The sequence below is a fragment of the Eptesicus fuscus genome, chromosome 7 (genome assembly GCF_027574615.1).
Source record: "Eptesicus fuscus isolate TK198812 chromosome 7, DD_ASM_mEF_20220401, whole genome shotgun sequence".
NCBI lineage: Eukaryota > Metazoa > Chordata > Mammalia > Chiroptera > Vespertilionidae > Eptesicus > Eptesicus fuscus.
This window is the reverse complement of record NC_072479.1, coordinates 97,479,099-97,500,046: the sequence shown is the minus strand read 5'-3', so window position 1 is coordinate 97,500,046 and position 20,948 is coordinate 97,479,099. Positions and strand designations below refer to the sequence as shown.

Below are 20,948 nucleotides of genomic sequence, written 5' to 3'. Positions count from 1 at the left end.
TGTTTGTTGTAATGTAATGAAACCGGCATGTTTAATTCTTTGGGGGTGCTCTTTTGCGACATAAAAGTTATTCAGGGTATATCCACAAATTCATTCTGAAACATTACAAATGTTCAGTGGTGGCATTTATTTAAACATGTTCATCTTTCTCAGCTGCAGACGTCTTTCCTCCCTCACTGGTGGGGATGAAACTCCAGGCTGATTTATTCATTAGAGCAGCCGGACCCGACCCAGATTCAGCGCGTTTGCCAGTACTGCAAGCACTTCCAAAACAAAAGATAGCTAGATCTTGCTAAAAACTGCTGGATTCAGCTCGCTCGGCTTTAGCCTGGAGACAATGACTAGTGACTACCCAAAAAAGGTAAACACTGGAGGGCAGTCTAACTTAACCGAGAGAAAAGCGGTTGTGCGATGAGTTTGGGGCCTCGGCACTTGCCGTAGTCCCTCTTGTTGAGGAGCCGGCCGCGCCTGCGCGCTGAGTCCCGGAAGTGGCGCTCAGGACCACGGGATCCGGGACAGCGCGGCAGCTCTCTTCAAAGCGGTGCCGGGCGTCGATACCGTAGTCGCCGCCATGAGTCGCAACTACAACGATGAGCTGCAGTTCTTGGAAAAGATCAATAAAAACTGCTGGAGAATCAAGAAGGGCTTCGTGCCCAACATGCAGGTGAGGGGGGAGCGAGAGCCGGTGGCGGGGCCTTCCCGCTGGGGGCTCGCGGCGCCTCGGCCACCCGCCGGGCCTCCTCGCCCTCCCGAGGCCCCACGATCGCTGGGGCCGCCCCACCCCCATCAAAATAAAATCCCTCTCACCCCATTCTCTGGCCTCGGGACGGGGTCCGACCCCGTCTCCCCGCTGGAGAGGTCTCCAGACCACGTGGACAAGCAAAGCGGGATTTGTCTGAGGGTTCCCAGCAAATGCGAAGTTTGCGTTTGCAGACCGTTTTCACACTTAAGTCTCATAAACGCACCGTAAGAGGTGTTAACGAAAAGAAAACATTGAATCCTGTAAAGAATTTTTGGGAGTTTATTTGAGCCAAACTGTCGACATATGCCGGGAAGCAGAACCTCAATGAATTGAGAGAATGCTCCGGAGAATGCAGGGTTACATTTATATTTATACATTGCAATCAAAGGAAAGGGAGGTAGGTGAGTTACATGAAATTCGTTGGTGATAGATTAGGGAGGTGGGACAAAGCAAAGCGGGGAAACCTCTGGGATAGGGCAAAAAGTGAAATGATGGACATGTGCTTCTCTTACAGAGATAGATACAGGATACTTTAACATAATTAAGAGTTGACAATTAACATGATAATAACAATGAGGGAAATGTCCCGGTGACATTTGTTGTGCCCTGAGGGGTCCGGGGTAAAAAGGAAATTACAAGTTACCCAGACATCTCACAGATATATAATCTTAGAGGCAAAAAAGGCAAATGGGCTCAGTAAAGAAGATCTAAGTTGACCTTTGTCAGGGAAAATATCGGCGTAGGACATGACTACCCACTATAACCTGTTTGTAGTTAAATATTTAATTTTCAAACCATCTTTTGTGGTTATTTTAGGTCTCTGAGTTTGCAAGGCTGCCACGCAGGCCTCCCCTGAGCTTGTCAGGTTAGCATGTGGCTCCTTTAGTCCACAGAGGAGTTCCATTCCTGAGCTTCAGAGAGGTCAGTTGCCTTTTACAAGGTGGCACGGCCAGTCCGGAGTAGAGTTGCTGGGACTGGAACTCAATTCCTCCGCGTCCTGCTGGTCATCGCATCTGTACAGATCGGTGTTCGCCGAACCAGATTTTAGCGTTCACTGCTCCGCGTTGGTTTTTAATAAAACGGTTTTGTTCCTCACGCCAGCCTGGCAAATTCACAGGGCAGGCATTGTTTGTTTTTAATACTTTGCAGGAGGACCTTGAGGATCAGTGGGTGACACAGCTTCCTCTAGCCTCCTAGTAAGAAGCTCGGCCGGCCGGGACGTGATGCCGGGTCACTTCTTCCTCTGATTGGGGTGGGGGGGGGACCGGGGAGCCCAGGACCAGAGAGTTGGAGAGCCTGGGCTGCCCGCGTCCCTCAGGCTTCATCGCCTGAGGTGACCATTTTCTTCCATTAAAGTAGAGAAATGAGGATGGAAATTCTGGCTTAACATGCTGCTGCTAAGTCTTAAGAGCAAGTCTGATTTTGCTAGGCACTTCTGGTTTAACTGTTTGTATAACACTTGACCACCGCCTATCCCTTGACAAGTCTTGATATATTGCTTTTTAAAAGTTACCAACCTCTATGCTAAGTTTAAGTTGTGTTCCCGTCCTCAGGAGAGTCATGAATTTCACACTGATAATTATCCCGTGTTTCCGAATCTCCATTCCCCCCTAAGACCCACAGGCTGCACCACAAGTTCCTCTTTGTTCCCTAAAACCTCTCCCTTCCCATCTTTATGTCATCTTTGTGTTGAGCTCCTAAATGTGCTGTTGTTTTGTTCCAGTGATGTCTCTAACTTTTGTTGTTAATCCTCACCTGAGGATATTTTTCCATTGATTTTTTTAGAGAGAGTGGGAGAGAGGGAGAGAGGCAGAGAGAGAGAGAAAAATAGATATGAGAGAGAGAGACATCGATTGGTTGCCTCCCGCACACACCACAGCCAGGACCAGGGCCTTCAGCTTCAGCCAAGGTACATGCCCTTGACTAGAATTGAACCCGGGACCCTTCAGTCGGTGGGCTGATGCTCTAACCACTGTGCAAACCGGCTAAGGCAAAGAGCCAACTCAAACAGTGAGCAACCTGTGAGGCCTCCCTAGTTCCCTAGGCCTAGACCATTGAGCCACTTCTTCATCAGGTTCTTCACAGCCTGTGTGCTTCTGTTACAGCACTTCCTCGCTATGCTCTTAATTTGCTTGTCTGGGCTGCATCCTAGCCTGGAAGCTCCTCAAGCAGGATCTTGCATATTCTTTGTCTCCCCTGGTGCCCAGTACACATGACACATGATAAGTCCTCAGTAAATGTTTGGGGAATTAATAAATGTGACCCTTAGAAATTGTACTAGAGACATATTCCGTCATTATATTGTTTTTCATGCAGTGGTAAGATGTTAGAAACCATCTTTCTGATGAAAGAAATTTACTAGTCTGGATGATTAAGTGTTAAATCTTTGGTTCTCCTTTACCAGGTAGTTCCTTCGTAATATTTGATCTCTTGATAAAAGCGTTCTGGCCTTTGGTGTTAGTTGCATAGTTGTATCTTTTATTGCTTTTTGTGTGTCCCTTTATCAAACTTCTTTATCCTCTTATGATTGTATAGATTACAGAACTGAGCACACAGCTACATGTTAAATCTTTTTATATATATTTCAGAGAGGAAGGGAGAGGGAGAGAGAGAGAAACATCAATGATGAGAGAGAATCATTAGCTGCCTCTTGCACACCCTGTACTGGGGATTTAGCCCGCAACCCAGGCTTGTGCCCTGACTGGGAATCGATCCGTGACCTCCTGGTTCATAGGTCGACACTCAACCTCTGAGCCACACAGGCCAGGCTGTTAAATTGTTTTTACTCACCATTTACCTAAATGAAGATTTGTAAATCAGCATGGTACACAATAAAGTGTGATGTGCTGTTTGTTGTCTTAAGCACAGAAAAGTACACTTACGTTAGATGCCTACAGTTTTATGTTTGGAATTTGAATTTTTGATTCATCTGTTTTTTCAAAATCCCATTGATTTTTTTTCTTTTTATTGAATTTATTGGGGTGACACTGGTTAACAAATGTGTACAGGTTTCAAGTGCACAATTCTACACATCATCTGTACACTGTATTGTGTGTTCACCACCCCAAGTCAAGTATCCATCCATCACCATTTATCCCTTCTTTACCCTCATCTGCCTCTTCCCCTGTATCCCCTCCGGCAGTCACCACACTAAAACCCATTGATATTTTAGAAGCACAAGAACACTGAGACCTTTTGGCAATAAGAGCAATTGAAAGACTTTTATTGCATTTACAAAGTATTTTACCTGTTAAATTCTTTTTTTTTTTTTTTAATTTTTTTTTTTTTCTTATTGATTTTTCACAGAGAGGAAGGGAGAGGGATAGAGAGCTAGAAACATCGATGAGAGAGAGACATCGACCAGCTGCCTCCTGCACACCCCCCACCACCGGGGGATGTGCCCGCAACCAAGGTACATGCCCTTGACCGGAATCGAACCTGGGACCTTCCAGTCCGCAGACCGACGCTCTATCCACTGAGCCAAACCGGTTTCGGCACCTGTTAAATTCTTAAGTGTGGCTTTGAGAATGGGAGAATGAATAAAATAATTTGTGAACATTTCAAAATACTACATTTTTAAAATATACAGCTGACCCATGAACAACACTGGTTTGAACTGCACAGGTACATTTATACATGGATTTTTTTCAATAAATACTATAATTTCCTTTTCTCTAGCTTACTTTACTGTAAATATAGTACTGATACATATACAAAATACATGTTAACTGTTCATGTTATCAGTAAGGCTTCCAGTTAACAGACTATTATTCGTAGTTAAGTTTTTTTGGGGGGTTTCAAAAATTACAGATTTTCAACTGCTTGGTTGGGGGAGGGGTTCGTCAGTGCCTTAAACCCCCACATTTTTCAGGGGCAACTGCGTTTAAGGATGGGAACATCTTGTACTTTTTTATAGGAAGTTTTCTGCTTGTTTAAAGTAATGTGAAAGTATTTTATAAAGAGTAAAGCAAAATGAATATTGTGTACAGTATTTGTATTCTATCCAATGTCTATATGTCATGCACATGTGCTCAGACATAGTTCTTCATTTTCTTTGGTACCAGGTTGAAGGAATTTTCTATGTAAATGATGCTCTGGAAAAATTAATGTTTGAGGAATTAAGGAATGCGTGTCGAGGTGGCGGTAAGTGCATTTGAGTTTTACATGTGGTCATGTAAGTAATGTCTTTCCTGTAGCCTGAAAAATATGATAATTCAGATAATACATTACTTAAAAATACAAAAATATTGTCAGGAAACGACCAAGACTTGAAATGAGACCTAAAAAACTGTTTTTAATTTGTGCTTATGTTGTTAGCTACCTGGCCTTGTAGAAACCATTTGGAGTTGGATGGAACTGGTTGGTTTTGAAGCCAACCTTGGGTAATAATAAGAGCTATCATTTATTGTGCATTTACTATGTGCCAGGCACTTTACCAGGTGCTTTACTTAGGTTATCTCATGTAATTCTTAGAGGATCTCTAAGAGGAAGATAGTGTTTCCATTTTAAAGATGTGTAAGTCAAGGTTCAGTGAGGTTAAGTAATTTTAAGTGTCCAAGGTTGCACAACTTCTTGGTGACAGAGCCAGATTTCAGACCCAGAAGTATCTGATTCCAAAGTCAGTATTCTTTACCAGTACACTGATTAGCCTCACTTAACTTCAGTCATCTCATCTATAAAGGACATTTTATTACTCCTGTCTTGCAGGATTACAGTGAGCTTATGAGATAAATGTAAAAAGCTCTAATAGTAATGGTGGAGTTGAAATCTAATTTTAACCCTTTTATTTTTTAGATCAGCAAACTTAGTCCCACCTGCCTCCTGCCAGAGTATGCTCACTTGCCTAAAATGACAGCAACCAGTGACAGAGCTGGGGCTAGAACCCCAGTTCCCTGACTCTTAATCCAGTGTTTGTCCAGCTCCACATTGCCCCTCTTTGTCACTTAGAGTAAAACCAGTATTGATGTTTTTTGATAAATAAGGTGAACTATGAAAGAATACATTTTTTATATTGACAACATAATTATGTTTTACATTTCCCAGCACATTTGCAAACAACCTTCCCTGGTTTGCACAGAACACTGACAGATGTTTGTCATTAGTCTGGTCACCCTCTCTGCACATGTGCTGCCTTCTAAAGAAGCTGCCTTCACACTTCCATCTCAAACGTCCTTTTATGTTGTTTTAGTAGTCCTAATCACTTCCCTTCGTGTAATGCAACCTAGAAATGTAGGAATATACTTACTAAAAATCAAATGTGTCCTCTAATTTTGAATTTTTGTCTTCAGGTGTTGGTGGCTTCCTGCCTGCCATGAAACAAATTGGCAATGTGGCAGCCCTGCCTGGGATTGTTCATGTGAGTCCATGTTCAGAGCTCTAATCATTTATATTTTCTCTTAGTCTAAAAGTTTGTTGAATAGATAAATGACCATCCCTAACTATAGTGGTGTCATTTAGACCAGTGGTCGCCAACCTTTCGGACCTCGTGGACCAATTGGCGACCACTAATTTAGACAATGACTTTTGAACATCTAGAAATAACCCTGGGACATCTACACTAATAAAAAAGTAACATGCTAATTGACTGTACCTTCGCGACGCCCACCAGCCAATCAGGAGTGAGTATGCAAATTAACCCAACAAAGATGGTGGGTTAATTTGCATACACCGGCACCAAGTGGGCGGGGCGGGGCGCTTGCATCATTGCCATGGCGACGACACAGGCGTTCCGCACCACCCCAGCCGCTCGGGCCTCTGGGCAGCGTGGGAAGGCATAAAGGCGGCTCCAGGCCGGAGCAAAAAGGCAGCTCTGGCCAGAGCGAAGGCAGTGCCGGCAGCCAGGGGAAGGAAGGCCCATTCTTGCACAAATCTTCGTGCATCGGGCCTCTAGTAAAGTAATAATGGGCCTGAATAATATCACAGATTCTGGTTGCCTTTGGCTATAGCCTATAAGTGTTTGAGAACTTTGGAAGTAGTTTTTAATGTGTTCTTGTGTGTTGTTTTTTTGGTTTGTTGTTGTTGTGTGTTTTTTTTTGTCATTATATATAATTTTTCCTGGATTAGTTTACATCACCATTGCAGTTTTCACTGGCCCCATTTAAGAGGATGATTGAAGAAGGAACAGAAAGAAGTTTAAGGGTTGGGATTGAGGAGAGGGAGAGAGGATAGTATAGCATTCTGGACGTGATTGAAAAAGAGGGTAGTGATGAGGCAGAGAATTAGTTACAATACAGAGTGACCAGTTGCAGTCCAGGAGCCGGGAACTGGAGAAGGCTCCAACCCAGGAATGAATGAGGGGAGTGAATTAATGGAGCCCTGGTGACCTGGAGCTCAGGCCTCAACAGAGGCAAGTCTTTTTTCTTCATTCTCAAGATGCTCATTCTGGCCTTCAGGCTGTGGACAGAGTGGGGCCTCTCCTTCACACGGCCCTGACCCCTCCCCGCAAAACCCAGGATGCCACTCCTCCCCTCCAAGCCATTCTGTGCAAACAAGGGGCCAGACCAGCATCCTGCTCAGGTTTCCTGACCTGCGCCGTCTTGGGCCTCACCCCTGCGTCTCCCTGTCTGCTGAGGGTATCACAGGGACAGAGGCCTGGGCCTCTTGCTCCTCCTTTTGTTTAAGGAAACAAGTAAAATGAATGTTCTTAGCTTGTACAGGAAAAAAGAAAGAAAAAGAGGGTAGTGAAGGTAACAGATAAAATTGGATGGTATAAGTCCTCCACTGCAGTCTAACTTTCAGATTCCATTATTACAGGTAGATGTTAAAAATGAATCCCTTCTACAGACATTTTTTGAGGTCTTTATGCCAGTTTCTATGCTGGGCAGTGGGGAGGCAGGGATAAAAAGACATGGCTTATGGATATGAAGAACTCACAAGTATCTGGTATCCATAAATCCTCACCCTTTTTAACCTGCATTCCTCCTGGATCAGGATCCCTTTCTAGGTCCTAGATGTAGAAAGTATACAGTATTCATACCATTAAATGGATTACATTTGTCTATGATTGCTTAAATACTAAGGACCTATATAAATCAGATATCTCTCTCCTTTTAACCTGACATGACCACAACTTGTCAATGTCTTATCTTTTGATGCCTTTAAAATGTGATAGCACATCAAAGGTAGTCTGTGGTCCACCTGTTACCATGTTATACTGAGGCTTTGCTGTTTAGATTTCCTTAGTTAATGGTCAGACTTTATAAGAAGGATTTTCCTCCACTGTATTAACTTCATGATTAGGAGTTTTTACACCTAATTTTCACCAATAGAGAATATTTTATGAAAATGGGATCTTGATTTGGAAAAGGCTTTGAGAATCAGTATCAGGCTCATCAGGCAACCAGAGTGCCAGGTTAAAAAAGCTGTATTTCATTCTCTCATTCTCTTTCAGCGATCTATTGGGCTTCCTGATGTCCATTCAGGTTATGGGTTTGCTATTGGGAATATGGCAGCCTTCGATATGAATGACCCTGAAGCAGTGGTGTCCCCAGGTAAGGTGACTGCATGCTGCTGTCAATTGTGTAGCTCCTCTCAGCGTATCATCGCCTCGGTGAACTAGAGCTTGGCTGCTTCCTGTGTGCTTCTCTGTCTCACCCAACACTATCATTTCTTTTCCTCATTTACTGAGAGAATTAATTGTGGACACTCAGAAGCTCTTAAAATATCAAGTAAAGCATATAGTTATGAGAATGCTTCAGGCTCTTACTATATGCCAGGCGCTATTCAAACATTGGCTACAAAACAAACACTTTCCTGGCAAAGTATGTATCTTTATGTCACAGTTACCTCTTGGGCAAATTGCAGCATTATTGTAAGATTAAATGAGTTAAACTGTGTAAAATACTTAGAACAATGCTAGGCACATAGCCAGTACCCAGTGTTTGCTTTCATTGTCATCATTATTCACCTCCAGTGGTATATATCTTTCCTGCTGTGTGTGCTTTCACTGAAAATAATTCACATCAGAATCTGAGGGGGAAAAAAGAAGTATAAATTACATCTTAAGAGGTCTGCCTCTGGCACTGGTGAACATGGTTGTTTCAGACAAATCCCTTGCAGGGAATAACAAGGAAGGCTGGATTAAAAAAAAAAAAATTGAAATCTGTTTGAGAGCATGCGAAAGCTATTATGGCAGCAAGAATTTGTGAGGCTACAATCCAGAGACAAAAGTACAAATACATGAGCCCCACATTGAACACTATTTTTCTTGAGGTAATGGCAGCTTTCAATCGGTTAGGATATAGAAGATTTGAAAAATGCAATTGACAAACTTGACGCCTTGACCTCTAATTTACATTCATGGTTGCGTGTATACAGCCATTACAGTGCATCTAAGAACCATAGAAAACACATTTTTTCAAGTGCACACAACAAGGAATCTAATGAACAAAATAAACTGAATAAAATAGAACCAGAGACATGGAAACAGGGAACAGACTGATGAATCTCAGTGGGAAGCGGGGGAGAGAAGGGGCGGGAAGAGATTAACCAAAGAACTTGTATGCATATGTGCATTACCTATGGACACAGACAATAGGGTGGTGAAGGCCTGGAGCAGGGCAGGATGGGAACTGGGTGGATAGAGGCAATGAGGGGAGAAAAGAGGGACATCGGTAATATTGTCAACAATAAAGATTTAAAAAAAGAAAGAAAAACAATAGAATTCATAAACTTCCAACAAGAGTGATCACGGAAAGAAAGAAACATAATCCACATTTTAATCTCTGGTCTTCATGTTATTCATTGTTCATTATTGCCTCTCTGGCCCACAGAGTACCTTTAGTATGTCACTCACTTTACATTGTTTTGGTATCATCAGACTTTACCCACAGAGAACCACTTTATTGGCCACTATAAAAAAGTTACTTTTAAAAGAATGGCTGTCTTGCCGAAACCGGTTTGGCTCAGTGGATAGAGCATCGGTCTGCGGACTGAAGGGTCCCAGGTTCGATTCCGGTCAAGGGCATGTACGTTGGTTGCGGGCACATCCCCAGTAGGGGGTGTGCAGGAGGCAGCTGGTCGATGTTTCTCTCATCGATGTTTCTAGCTCTCTATCCCTCTCCCTTCCTCTCTGTAAAATATCAATAAAATATATTTAAAAAAAAAAAAAGAATGGCTGTCTTTAAACCCTCATCAGTGGTGGGCAACCACAGTCGCAGTGCCCAACTGCCTGATTTTCCTAATATTTGACTGACTTTTCTCTGTTTTGTAGGTGGTGTCGGATTTGACATCAATTGCGGTGTCCGCTTGCTAAGAACCAATTTAGATGAAAGCGATGTCCAGCCTGTGAAGGAGCAACTTGCCCAAGCTATGTTTGACCACATCCCTGTTGGGGTGGGATCCAAAGGTGTCATCCCAATGAATGCCAAGTAAGCGCACAAGGTTCTAAGAAATGGAGTGAGAGAAAGAATGCCCGTAAGACCCTCACAACCATTTCCAATTCAGGACACTTAGGAGATGGGGATTGTTCAGCCTCTTTACAGGAAGTGGTAATAAATTGATTGGCTTTTTAAGTATGAGGTCCAGCCCATTTTGAAAAGCATGCCTGGAACATAAATATTACTCATTTTTATAAATTTTTAGATAGGAGTTTTGTCCTATAAATAATGTTTGAAGTGGGCTGTAGCAGGAACATTGACCATTGCAACCTCTCCTGGCACTGTTTTGGAAGAGGTCTGCACCTCAGGTGAAGATCAAAGCTTTTTCCTTCTAGGGGTTTTAATGTATGTGCATCTCGGCTTCTAAATGCAGGGGCAGTAAAGCCACATTGTACTTCTGTGAAGGTAGGAATAGAGCTTAAAACCTGTATCGCCTAAGGGCATTTAGGTAGCTGTATGTATTGTTTGACTAATTTTCCATAAATTACTAATGAAGGCAGGTAGCTGTGGTAAAGTTAATGGTAAATAGTGACATCGATTATGGTCATAAATCTTTGGCTGCTCGATTAGCACCTCGTGGAATGCAGGATCAGAGAGGCAAATCTAATGTAAATAAGATTTGAAAACCATAAATAACGAGCTATATAAATGTCAAGGAAGAGCTATAATCATCTCTGATGTAGCATTTACTGTTTTACTTTACAGTTATTTATGTAGCTGCTTTCCTCAGAAAACTCTAGAGTTGCTGAGAGCATAAACTTTGTATCTGGCACGATGCCTGGTACACAGGCGATAGTTGGTAAAATGTAGCTTCTCCTCCACCCTTTGAGATTTTCATCATCCCTAGGTTTTGATCTGCCTTGACTGTGAAATGACCAGCACCTTATTACTCACTCAGAGACTTGGAAGAGGCCTTGGAGATGGGTGTGGACTGGTCGCTGAGAGAAGGCTACGCCTGGGCTGAGGACAAGGAGCACTGTGAGGAGTATGGAAGAATGCTGCAAGCTGACCCCAACAAGGTCTCTGCGAGGGCGAAGAAAAGAGGCCTTCCTCAGGTAACGCTCACTTCGGAGGGGGAAATGTTAATGTTTTTCATTTTATGTTTTTGTTGGTGGTGGAAAAAAATTTGTCTTCTATGTAGGAAGTAAACATCCCCAGATTTTTTTCATAGTATATTAAAATGAGCACAAATTTGTTTGTGCTTCATTCTTACTCTTTTAAAAAGTTATCAGGAGTTTGCCAATGTTCATAAGATTGAATTCTAATCATGAATTAGAAGTGGATGGGGAAAAATGGGATCAGGCTTAAAATGTATGCTAAAATTGCTTTGACAATCTAAGATTTGGTTGAAAGTTTTCTCATATCTAAGATGAAAAAGATGCCTTGTCAATTCATGGTATCCATGAGATAAGAATATACCAGATATTACAACTAGTTTTGATGGCTTTGCCAGTAATTCACTGTGACCTTGGGCAAGTCTTTTTTGCCTATTTGGGTCTCATTTTCTCATCTGAAAATTGGGATAGTTAAAGCTAGGCAACTTCTAAAAACTCTTCAAGCACTGCCATACTCTGATTTCCTAAATCATCTGTTAGCTCCAGTTAAGGGACATCGTCTTTCAATGATGGATAATGATGTCAGTGAACTCATAGTAGTTCATCTCCAAATTTGACCCTTTTCCCCATAATGTTTAAAATGTCCTTTGAGCCACTTAATGGTATGGTTTTTGGTTTATGAAGCTATTGATATGTGTGTGTCTCAAGCAGATAATGATACAATAAACTTCAGGAGCTGCTCTGCCTTATCTCTGTTGTGTGGACTATTGCTTAAAATGAGTGAAGCATTTCAAAAGCTTAGAAATATTTTTGTTACATAAAACACTATTTGTGTGATTGTTTTCTTGTTTTGTTATTGGTTGTTTTTTACCTATTTACTTTTAAATGGATTTTTCTATCAGATTAGAAGCTATTTTACCATTCTTGTATTTGCAGTTGGGGACCCTGGGAGCAGGTAACCACTATGCAGAAATCCAAGTCGTAGATGAGATTTTCAATGAGTATGCTGCTAAGAAGATGGGCATCGACCATAAAGGACAGGTGTGCGTGATGATCCACAGTGGAAGCAGAGGCTTGGGCCACCAAGTAGCCACAGGTATATTCTGACCTAGTTTTTTTTCTTTTTTAAAATACATTTTTATTGATTTCAGAGAGAAAGGGAGAGGGAGAGAGAGAGATAGAAACATCAGTGATGAGAGAGAATCATTGATCAGCTTGCCTCCTGCATGCCCCCCGCTGGGAACCTAGCCCACAACACGGGCATGGGCCCTGACTGGGAATCGAATTGTGATCTTCTGGTTCATAGGTTGACGTTCAACCACTGAGAGCAACACTGGCTGGGCTGGACCCAAATGTACGTTTTATGGGGAACTATATAGAGATTTAAGAAAGAAAGCTCTAGAGCAGTGGTTCTCAACCTTTCTAATGCCGCGACCCTTTAATACAGTTCCTCATGTTGTGGTGACCCCCAACCATAAAATTATTTTCGTTGCTACTTCATAACTAATTTTGCTACTGTTAATGAATCATAATGTAAATATCTGTGTTTTCTGATGGTCTTAGGCGACCCTGCTAGCGGTCGCCTAAGACCGCTGCTGTAGAGCCTAAGACCATTAGAAAACACAGATATTTACATTATGATTCATTAACAGTAACAAAATTACAGTTATGAAGTAGCAACGAAAATAATTTTATGGTTGGGGGTCACCACAACATGAGGAACTGTATTAAAGGGTCGCGGCATTAGAAAGGTTGAGAACCACTGCTCTAGAGCTATACTGTGTAGATTTTTACGCTGGTTCTTCTAACTAGACCTTGAACAAATTAATTTCACTAGGCCTTAACTTCCTTGTCTGAAAAAAAAAAGGGAATAATAATTATTTCATATGGTGTTTTCATAGGAGATTAAATGAAATAATATATGTAAATTATTTACATCAGTGTCTGATGCTTAGTACTCAGTAAATATTGGCTCCAGTTATTTTGTTGTCCTCTTAAAATTATTATCTGACCGAGAAAGAGCAAGAAGGACCTTAAATGTGGAGTTTATGTTGTAGACATTAATTTAACAAATTTGTCTTAAATTTACGTACTGATTAGGTATTACAGTGGATTCAGTGATGGAATAGGCAAGAACTCTGCCTTCACTCTGTCTTGTAAGAGAGTTGTGATGTTCATTACAAAGAAAGAGTAAAGACAGAAGGTAGTGATTGATTAAATATTATAGAAGAGACAAAGGAAAAACATGCCAATATTTCAGAAGTGGCTTCATAATGTTTGCAGTTTGGACAGTCATAAACAAAGGATGCTCATGACGAAAAGGCAGCATGAACAAAAGTAGGAGGCAGGGAAATAGTAGGAAGATCGCTCTGAATAATTTGTAGGATGTTTGAAAAGATTTATGAATATATGAAAATTTATAGAGACATGGAAATTATTATGAACTTTAAATTGCATATTATAGTTCATTCTTATATGTACATTTCATCCTATGAGAATTTAATAATTTGTGCCAGCCTGACCCCTTAAAATATTTCATGTAGCAAATATATGGAGCATTTACTAGTATTTCTTAATTTTCTGCTGAGTACTTCTCTACACTTGTCATGGATTTGATTTCCTCCAGGTCTGGCAACTTTTATCCAGTTCTTTTACACTAAGTCACTGGGAATTATTTTTAAAAACCATGATGATATAAAATATGTTTACTACTTCTGTTCTTATTCATTTACATGCGAGTACAGGAGTAACTAGCACATGTTGTTGCTGTGCATGTACACATCTCGTTTCCCTTACAAGTCCCTAGAGGGCAGATGTTGTCTTTGTAGCCCACTTAGCTTGTGTCACAGTTCTAATAGAAAATAGTCTCAATATTATATCTTGACCTAGCCAATAGATGAACTCAGAAACACTTCAAAGGGAAAGTTGTACTTAACTTCTTTTTTTTACATATAGAATGGGTTTGAATGTAGCCTACCTTTCTGTAATAAATCTGAATTATTTAGGGAAAGCTGGCTGGTTTGGACTTGCTACTCTCTTGTTCCAGATGCCCTGGTTGCTATGGAAAAGGCCATGAAGAGAGACAAGATTATAGTCAATGACCGTCAGTTGGCTTGTGCTCGAATCGCTTCTCCAGAGGGTCAGGATTACCTGAAGGGAATGGCAGCCGCTGGGAACTATGCCTGGGTCAACCGCTCTTCCATGACCTTCTTAACCCGTCAGGTACTTGAAGTTGCTCTTCTGTTCCAGCTTACTCATGATGAAGTTAAGTGCTTTGAAACAGTGTAGTCAAATCAGAGCCTTTAAAATTTGGTTTGGAAATTATATAACATATATTTAAAATATTGGCACTGTAAGCTTTTGGTATCTCCTTAAAATAAACAAGCAGACCATCAGGTGTGGGGAATGAGGGAAGAAAGAAGCCAGTGTTATTCCTGGAATTTTCCTTGAGGAGAGGGGGGGGTCAAGAGTAGGCAAGGAGCTTTTCACCCAGACTTGGAATTTATGGACTGGAATTCCTAGGTGGTCTAAAAGACAGTTTTTTACCTTTACGTGAAGATGAATAATACTATTTTTGAGCTCTTAAATCCCTCGCTCCCTTCAGGAACAGGCTAGCTGGGATCAGTAAGATGAATTTTGAAGAGCTGGTTCTGGCTGCTTTTAACTTAAGCTTTTTCTTTTAGGCTTTTGCCAAGGTATTCAACACAACCCCTGATGACTTGGACCTACACGTCATCTACGATGTTTCCCACAATATCGCCAAAGTGGAACAGCATGTGGTGGATGGAAAGGAGCGGACCCTGTTAGTGCACAGGAAGGGATCCACCCGAGCTTTCCCTCCTCACCATCCCCTCATTGCTGTTGATTACCAAGTAAGTGATAAGCCATTTGTGGTTTCAGGCAGTGGGTGCATGACTTAGGTCGTTCTAAAGATGGGTAATTTAAACAGGAAAACAGCAGTTATGAAAAGAAAATCTGTGATCCATGAAAACAGTGATTTCTAATATCTGAAGCAGACTCTCCCCATCATCTCTACTTTAGGATTATCTTTTTGAGGACTTTGAATGATTGGAAGACAGGATTAAGATTAAACTCAGTCTGTTTTGTTCACTTTATCCTTTTGGTATCTGACTGTGATGGAGTTAGAAAGACCTTAACCTACTCCCATTTCACAGATGAGGAAACTGAAGCCTGGAGAGGCAGGTGCCTCACTTAGGATGGTTCCTCCTAATGACCTTCCCCTGAATGCTTTGCTCTTGCATTCAGTCTGCCTTCTGCTGCCTTACTGGTCCTCCCATTTTTATTCCCTTCTTTCCTCCCCTCTCTATTATCAAAGAATCAAAATAATGTCAATGTAGTTGTGAGAGAAATGCAGTTAAGAAGCTCAGGTTTCTCCCACAATCCTCCAATACAAGAGGCAATTTAAATCTCAGGCATAAAAAGCTCATGCTTTCTGAATTTTAACATGTTTGATCTGTGTGCATCCTCAGCTCACTGGACAACCAGTGCTCATTGGTGGCACCATGGGAACCTGTAGTTACGTTCTTACTGGCACTGAGCAGGGCATGACTGAGACCTTTGGGACAACCTGCCATGGAGCGGTAAGGAAAATAAAAACTTACTTAGAAGTGCTCTCTTCTGTTTAGTCATTGTTTGGAATTTTAACAGGTAAATGTACTTGGTTGAGCATTGACAAAGTTGAGGTTTGGGTCTTGTCTTCTACCTGAATTTATTCCCATAATATATACTGTCTGGTGAACCAACCGAAGTCATCTATTATCTCTACTAGCAGGGTCATTGTCAGGCCAGCACCTGTTTCTGATTTCTGCAAGTCCACAAAGTCCAGACCTCAGTCACACTAGCCTAACTGGTACAACTTTAACTGATGCAGATTTACCTCACAAGTTATCTCATTCACCAGACCTAGTCATTTGCATAATTTGCCCCTTACTGGGTGGGTCCAATCAAGATTTGTGGAATATGCCCTATTTGCAAATCAGAGCCTTTGGGTAGACTGCATAACTATATCAACATATTGCCTCTTCTAAGCAAGGCATTGGTAAACTTTTTCTGTAAAGCAACAGACTAAATACTTTAGGCTTTGGGGGCCATATGGTCTCTGTGGCAGCTGTTCCATTGTGCCATTGTAGTGGAAAAGCAACCATAGACTATACATAAACAAATGGGCATTGCTCTGTTCCAGTAAAATTTTATTTACAAAAACAGCTGTGGTAGGCCAGATTTGGCTCGCAAACCAGTTTGCCAAGCCCTGTTCTAAGCCATTAGCGTGCTTAGCTAGTGCTGTAGTAGAAAATAGAAGCTGTCTAGAATACCTTCTCATAGCACAAACTGTCACAAATACGTTTTAATCCTATTCTTTTCTCTGATCCCTTTTCATTTCCAGCTGCCTCCCAACTCCTAATTTTAAACCCAGTGATTAAAACCAGTGTGACTTGTCACACACGCGCATCGTCTGGCATATTTTTTATTGTCACACTTGGGGAGGGGAGTTTTGCTATTGGCATCTGATTGGTGGAGGTCAAGGATGTTAGTAAACATCCTACAATGTACAGGACAGCCCCCACAACAAAGAGTTATCTGGTCTAAAATGTCAGTAAGGCTAAGGTTGGCAAACTGTTTTAAACCATAAAGAGTACAAAGCTTTTGTTATAGCAGACATACTGTTTACAATTAAAAATTAATGTGTTTATATTGAGTTGATAATTAACAGTAATGAGAAACACAAAATTAAATTTATAAAGTGAAGTTCATTTCTTTCCCAATCTAGGGCCGTGCACTGTCCCGAGCAAAGTCTCGACGTAACTTAGATTTCCAGGACGTCTTAGACAAATTGGCAGATATGGGAATTGCAATTCGTGTTGCCTCACCCAAACTGGTTATGGAAGAGGTAAGTGAGAAAGCCTTCAATATTTTTTATTCATTTATTTAGCCAGTACTTATTAAGCATCTGCTTTAGTTAGGTACTGTTTTAAGTCCTAGGAATACTGCAATGAACAAAACTAACATAAATCCCTTCCTTATGAAACTTTCCAACATAGTAAAACCAATAGTACATTAGGTAATAAGTGCTACAAAGTAAAAATGGGAAGGATACGGAGAGATTGGGAGTGGGTGCAGTTTAAATAGGGTATAAAGGTGATGCTTGAATGAAGAGATGAAGAGAGTGAGGAATAGGCTATATGGGTATCTAGGGGTAAGCTGTACAGGCATAGAGAACAGCAGGTGCAAAAATCCAAGCGAGATTATGCTTGGATGTTTAAGAAACAACAGTTTTCCAGAGTAATAGGAGATAGGGCCAGCAGCTGAGATGAAGACGAAGGAGAAAGTATGAAATAATTACCTAAAAGAGAGAATGAGTAATTGGTCTAGTGAAATTTTAGGTAATTGCCAAAGACACACTTGAGCTAAATTCAGTTGTTGGGGGTTGTCAAGTGCATTCAGATGTAGAAGTGCAGGCATGAAGTAGAGGTTGTGTTACCTTTTATATGTTTATTTTTTATTTTAGAGAGAGGAAGGGAGAGGGACAGATAGATAGAAACATCGATAGCTGCCTTCTGCACGGCCCCCACCGGGAATCAAGCCCACACCTGGGCATGTGCCCTGACCAGAATCGAACCATGACCTCCTAGTTCATGGGTCAGTGTTCAACCACTGAGCCACACCGGCTGGGCAAAGTTGGGTTACCTTTTTAATCAGGGTTGCAAGTGTAGCACAGTGAGAACGAAGCAAGATTGTTGAGGGTGTTGCTAAGAGATTGTAGGTCTCATGGGGTTGCAGGATTATCAGAGATGGAACACGATGGGGAGTAAGCTGGAAACCTAGGCTGTGACCACCAGCCTTGGAATAGGATAATGAAGGACTTGTGATCATTGGAAATAAATTCTGGGGTATGACCCAGGGAGAGAATGGCCAGGGTAAGCATTGAAGGAGCAGAAGTCAATGAACTAAGAAGCCAAGGTTCTGAAAGGATCCTCTTCCTCAATACTGAAATCACTCAGAATTCATAAGCAGGAGAGAGTGACAGTGAGCAAGGGGCTAGAAATCTTCACGGAATGATGGGGAGTGATTGAGACTAACAGATAATTGCAACAAGAAGAGGTAGTAGATGGTAATAAGTGCTGACTGCAAGATTCAAAACTGGTAGTGTTTAGGGAGGAAGGAGGGAGAATGGTCTGTAAAGAACCATGAGGAGCAAGAACATCTGTCCCACTTCTCAGCCTAATTGCATGACTTAGTTTGAGAAAGAAAACAGCTACCATTTCAGAAAGTTGGAGCAGAGGTAACATCCTCAGGGGAAATCCATGATTCAGCAAGAAGGAAAAGGTGAAGGGAATGTTTAAAAAGGGAAGAGGGAAAGGATTTTGTACTTGACTCAATGGAAGGAGTTGCAGAGGCCACAGGGGAAAGTCTCAGAAATCGAAAGAGAAGAGAGATGGGGCAGAAGCGGGTGTGTACGGAGCTGTGTACAGAGCTGTATGGGAATAGGTTTGGGAGACCCGAGCTTCTGTGTTGACGTGTATGGAGGAGATAGAGGGTGTATGTGATGAGATTCATTCTAATGGTGGCAAAACAGTGAGTGTGGGTAGGAAGAAAGGAAGGGAGGTCTTGCTAGAAATCCACAGAATTTGTGTGTGTACATATATACACATATATGCATACACACATAGTGTTAGTTACATATATGAATTTTATAACTTCCCCTTCTTGTAAAGATAATACATGTTAATTCCAGGAATTTTGACAACTGCCATTAACTCCACCATCTAAAGGTATTTACCAGTAATAGGGTGGTTTGGTGCATTTCCTTCCAGTTGGGTATTAGTGTGCATGTTTCATTCTGTTGTGTTTGCTGCTTTTCTTGTTAATCAAGTGATACATGTTCTTTAGGGAAATTTTGAAAAAATATAAAACAAGATGAGAGTGTTTATTTTACTACCTCTTTACTAACATGAACTTAATCATCTTTTTAATCTTTGCTTATTTGATAGGGAGGGAAAGTCTCGGTATTGTTTTAATGTGCATTTCTTTAATTACATGTGAAGTTTAAGTAGACTTTTACCATGTTGAACTCCACTCCTGCAGGCTCCTGAGTCCTATAAGAACGTGACGGATGTGGTGAACACCTGCCATGATGCTGGAATCAGCAAGAAGGCCATTAAACTGAGACCGATTGCTGTTATCAAAGGGTAGAACCCTGACCTGTGGCCATGGACTCCAGTGACCCTTACTGAAGTGGAAGTGGACCGGAATGCTCTTCAGATATCAGAACTCAGAGACCTGACAGGTTCCAAAGTGTGTAGCTGTAACCGCCCATTGCAAGTGGCTGATGGGGAGGCTGATGCCTCGGGAGCCAGTGTTATAAAATCACCTTCTGGGAGGAGTCACATGGTCCCCATTTGGAAAGGGATGCATATGCTTCCTCCCTGGTTGTCCACAGATTTTTAGGGGAACAATAGGGGATGGGGGTAGTTCAAGAAACCACCTTACTCAGTCATACTAATCTTTAATCATCGGAATGAACTTCTTTACACCAAGCTCTCTCTACATCCTGAGAGGTGTCATGGAGAACATTCTGTTAAATGAGAAGGTTTTAGAATGTTCCTTTCTGCCCTCCTTTTGTCACCCTGTCCATTTATCCACCATCTACCTCCTTCCCCTGCGCTGAGCAAAATCCCAACACCACTTTTACTGGGAGAGTATCCACGCGTCATGTCAGGATGGTAGATGGTTGGATGATGGGACACATTGAGGAGGGAATATGTGGGGCAGTGTAGGAATAGGGACCCAAAAGAAAAAGTAATTTTTCATAGACTTGCTACCTCTCTCATTCTAAATATAAGGCAGAGTTTTGACTTAGCCTGCAAAATGGCGTTGGCTGGTATCTGTCATTAATTATGCCTGGTCTGGCAAACCTTTCTTAAATAATAACTTGCACTACAGCAGCAATACCTTTACATGGGTGATGGAATCATTATAAAAGCAGGAAACGGCCCCATTTGTGATACTGATTGCTCGGTGTTAACTAGTTTTGTGCCACCTAATCAGATTTCACGTTCTGTACTGACACCTTCAAGATGTTAAAGTAGGTTACTAAGGCCTCAGTTGAGTCCAAATAGCCAGTAGAGAGAAAAATCTAATAAAGTTGTAATATGTTGTTTATATTTTGTGTTTAATATTTTATAGCTTAGGACAATTAGTATTTGTACTTGTGTCACTTTGGTCAATGTTGATGTTTTCTGATTGTCTCCCAGGATGCTTTCAGAGACTCACCCTAAAAAATATTCTTACAGCTCATCCCGCAACTTAAAATAACTCTTCCCCACCCCCACTGGACTATCTTCTAGATGCTATTTGGAAGGCTGGAGAAAAGCAGGCCTCCTCTGTAAAATATATGATATGAAATAACATAGCATGTCTTTACTCTGAGCACTCAGTAACTTAAAATATTTTTTATGGCGGAGCTTGAAAGTTATCAATAAATATAAGTTAGGAATCAACACAATACTTATAGCTTACTTAGGCCTTCAAATTGGACCAGTAGCTATACTCAGAAGACTTAAGGGTACAAGTTACCAGTGAATGCTGGAGGGCATTTAATTTAAAGTTGAGAAACAGGCTCTTGGCAGGTGCTAGATTCTCTGGAGATGAGGCAATGTTGGAGTGTCCGTGTAGACTTCCTGTAACTGGGCTTGCCTAATGGTATGTCATTTGAGACTAATTCAAAGCAAGGTTTCCTCCCAAAACTAACTGATG

At 41.5% G+C, this 20,948-nt stretch overlaps 1 protein-coding gene across 2 annotated transcripts; it reads left to right on the top strand.

Moving 5' to 3' along the window:
- Positions 1 to 509: 509 nt before the first annotated feature.
- Positions 510 to 20,354, top strand: RTCB (RNA 2',3'-cyclic phosphate and 5'-OH ligase). 2 transcript variants are annotated; one of them, XM_008144709.3, is made up of 12 exons: positions 510 to 664; positions 4,807 to 4,885; positions 6,031 to 6,098; positions 8,133 to 8,232; positions 9,954 to 10,110; positions 11,018 to 11,174; positions 12,111 to 12,270; positions 14,221 to 14,396; positions 14,858 to 15,046; positions 15,665 to 15,775; positions 16,963 to 17,082; positions 19,278 to 20,354. In XM_008144709.3, exons 1-12 carry the CDS (start codon positions 572 to 574, stop codon positions 19,383 to 19,385), a joined length of 1,518 nt encoding a protein of 505 aa, XP_008142931.1. In that variant the 5' UTR covers positions 510 to 571; the 3' UTR covers positions 19,386 to 20,354. The 2 variants fall into 2 exon arrangements, with proteins under 2 accessions (XP_008142931.1, XP_054575433.1); XM_054719458.1 differs by lacking the exon at positions 4,807 to 4,885 and having other exon boundaries at positions 607 to 664.
- Positions 20,355 to 20,948: the final 594 nt, after the last annotated feature.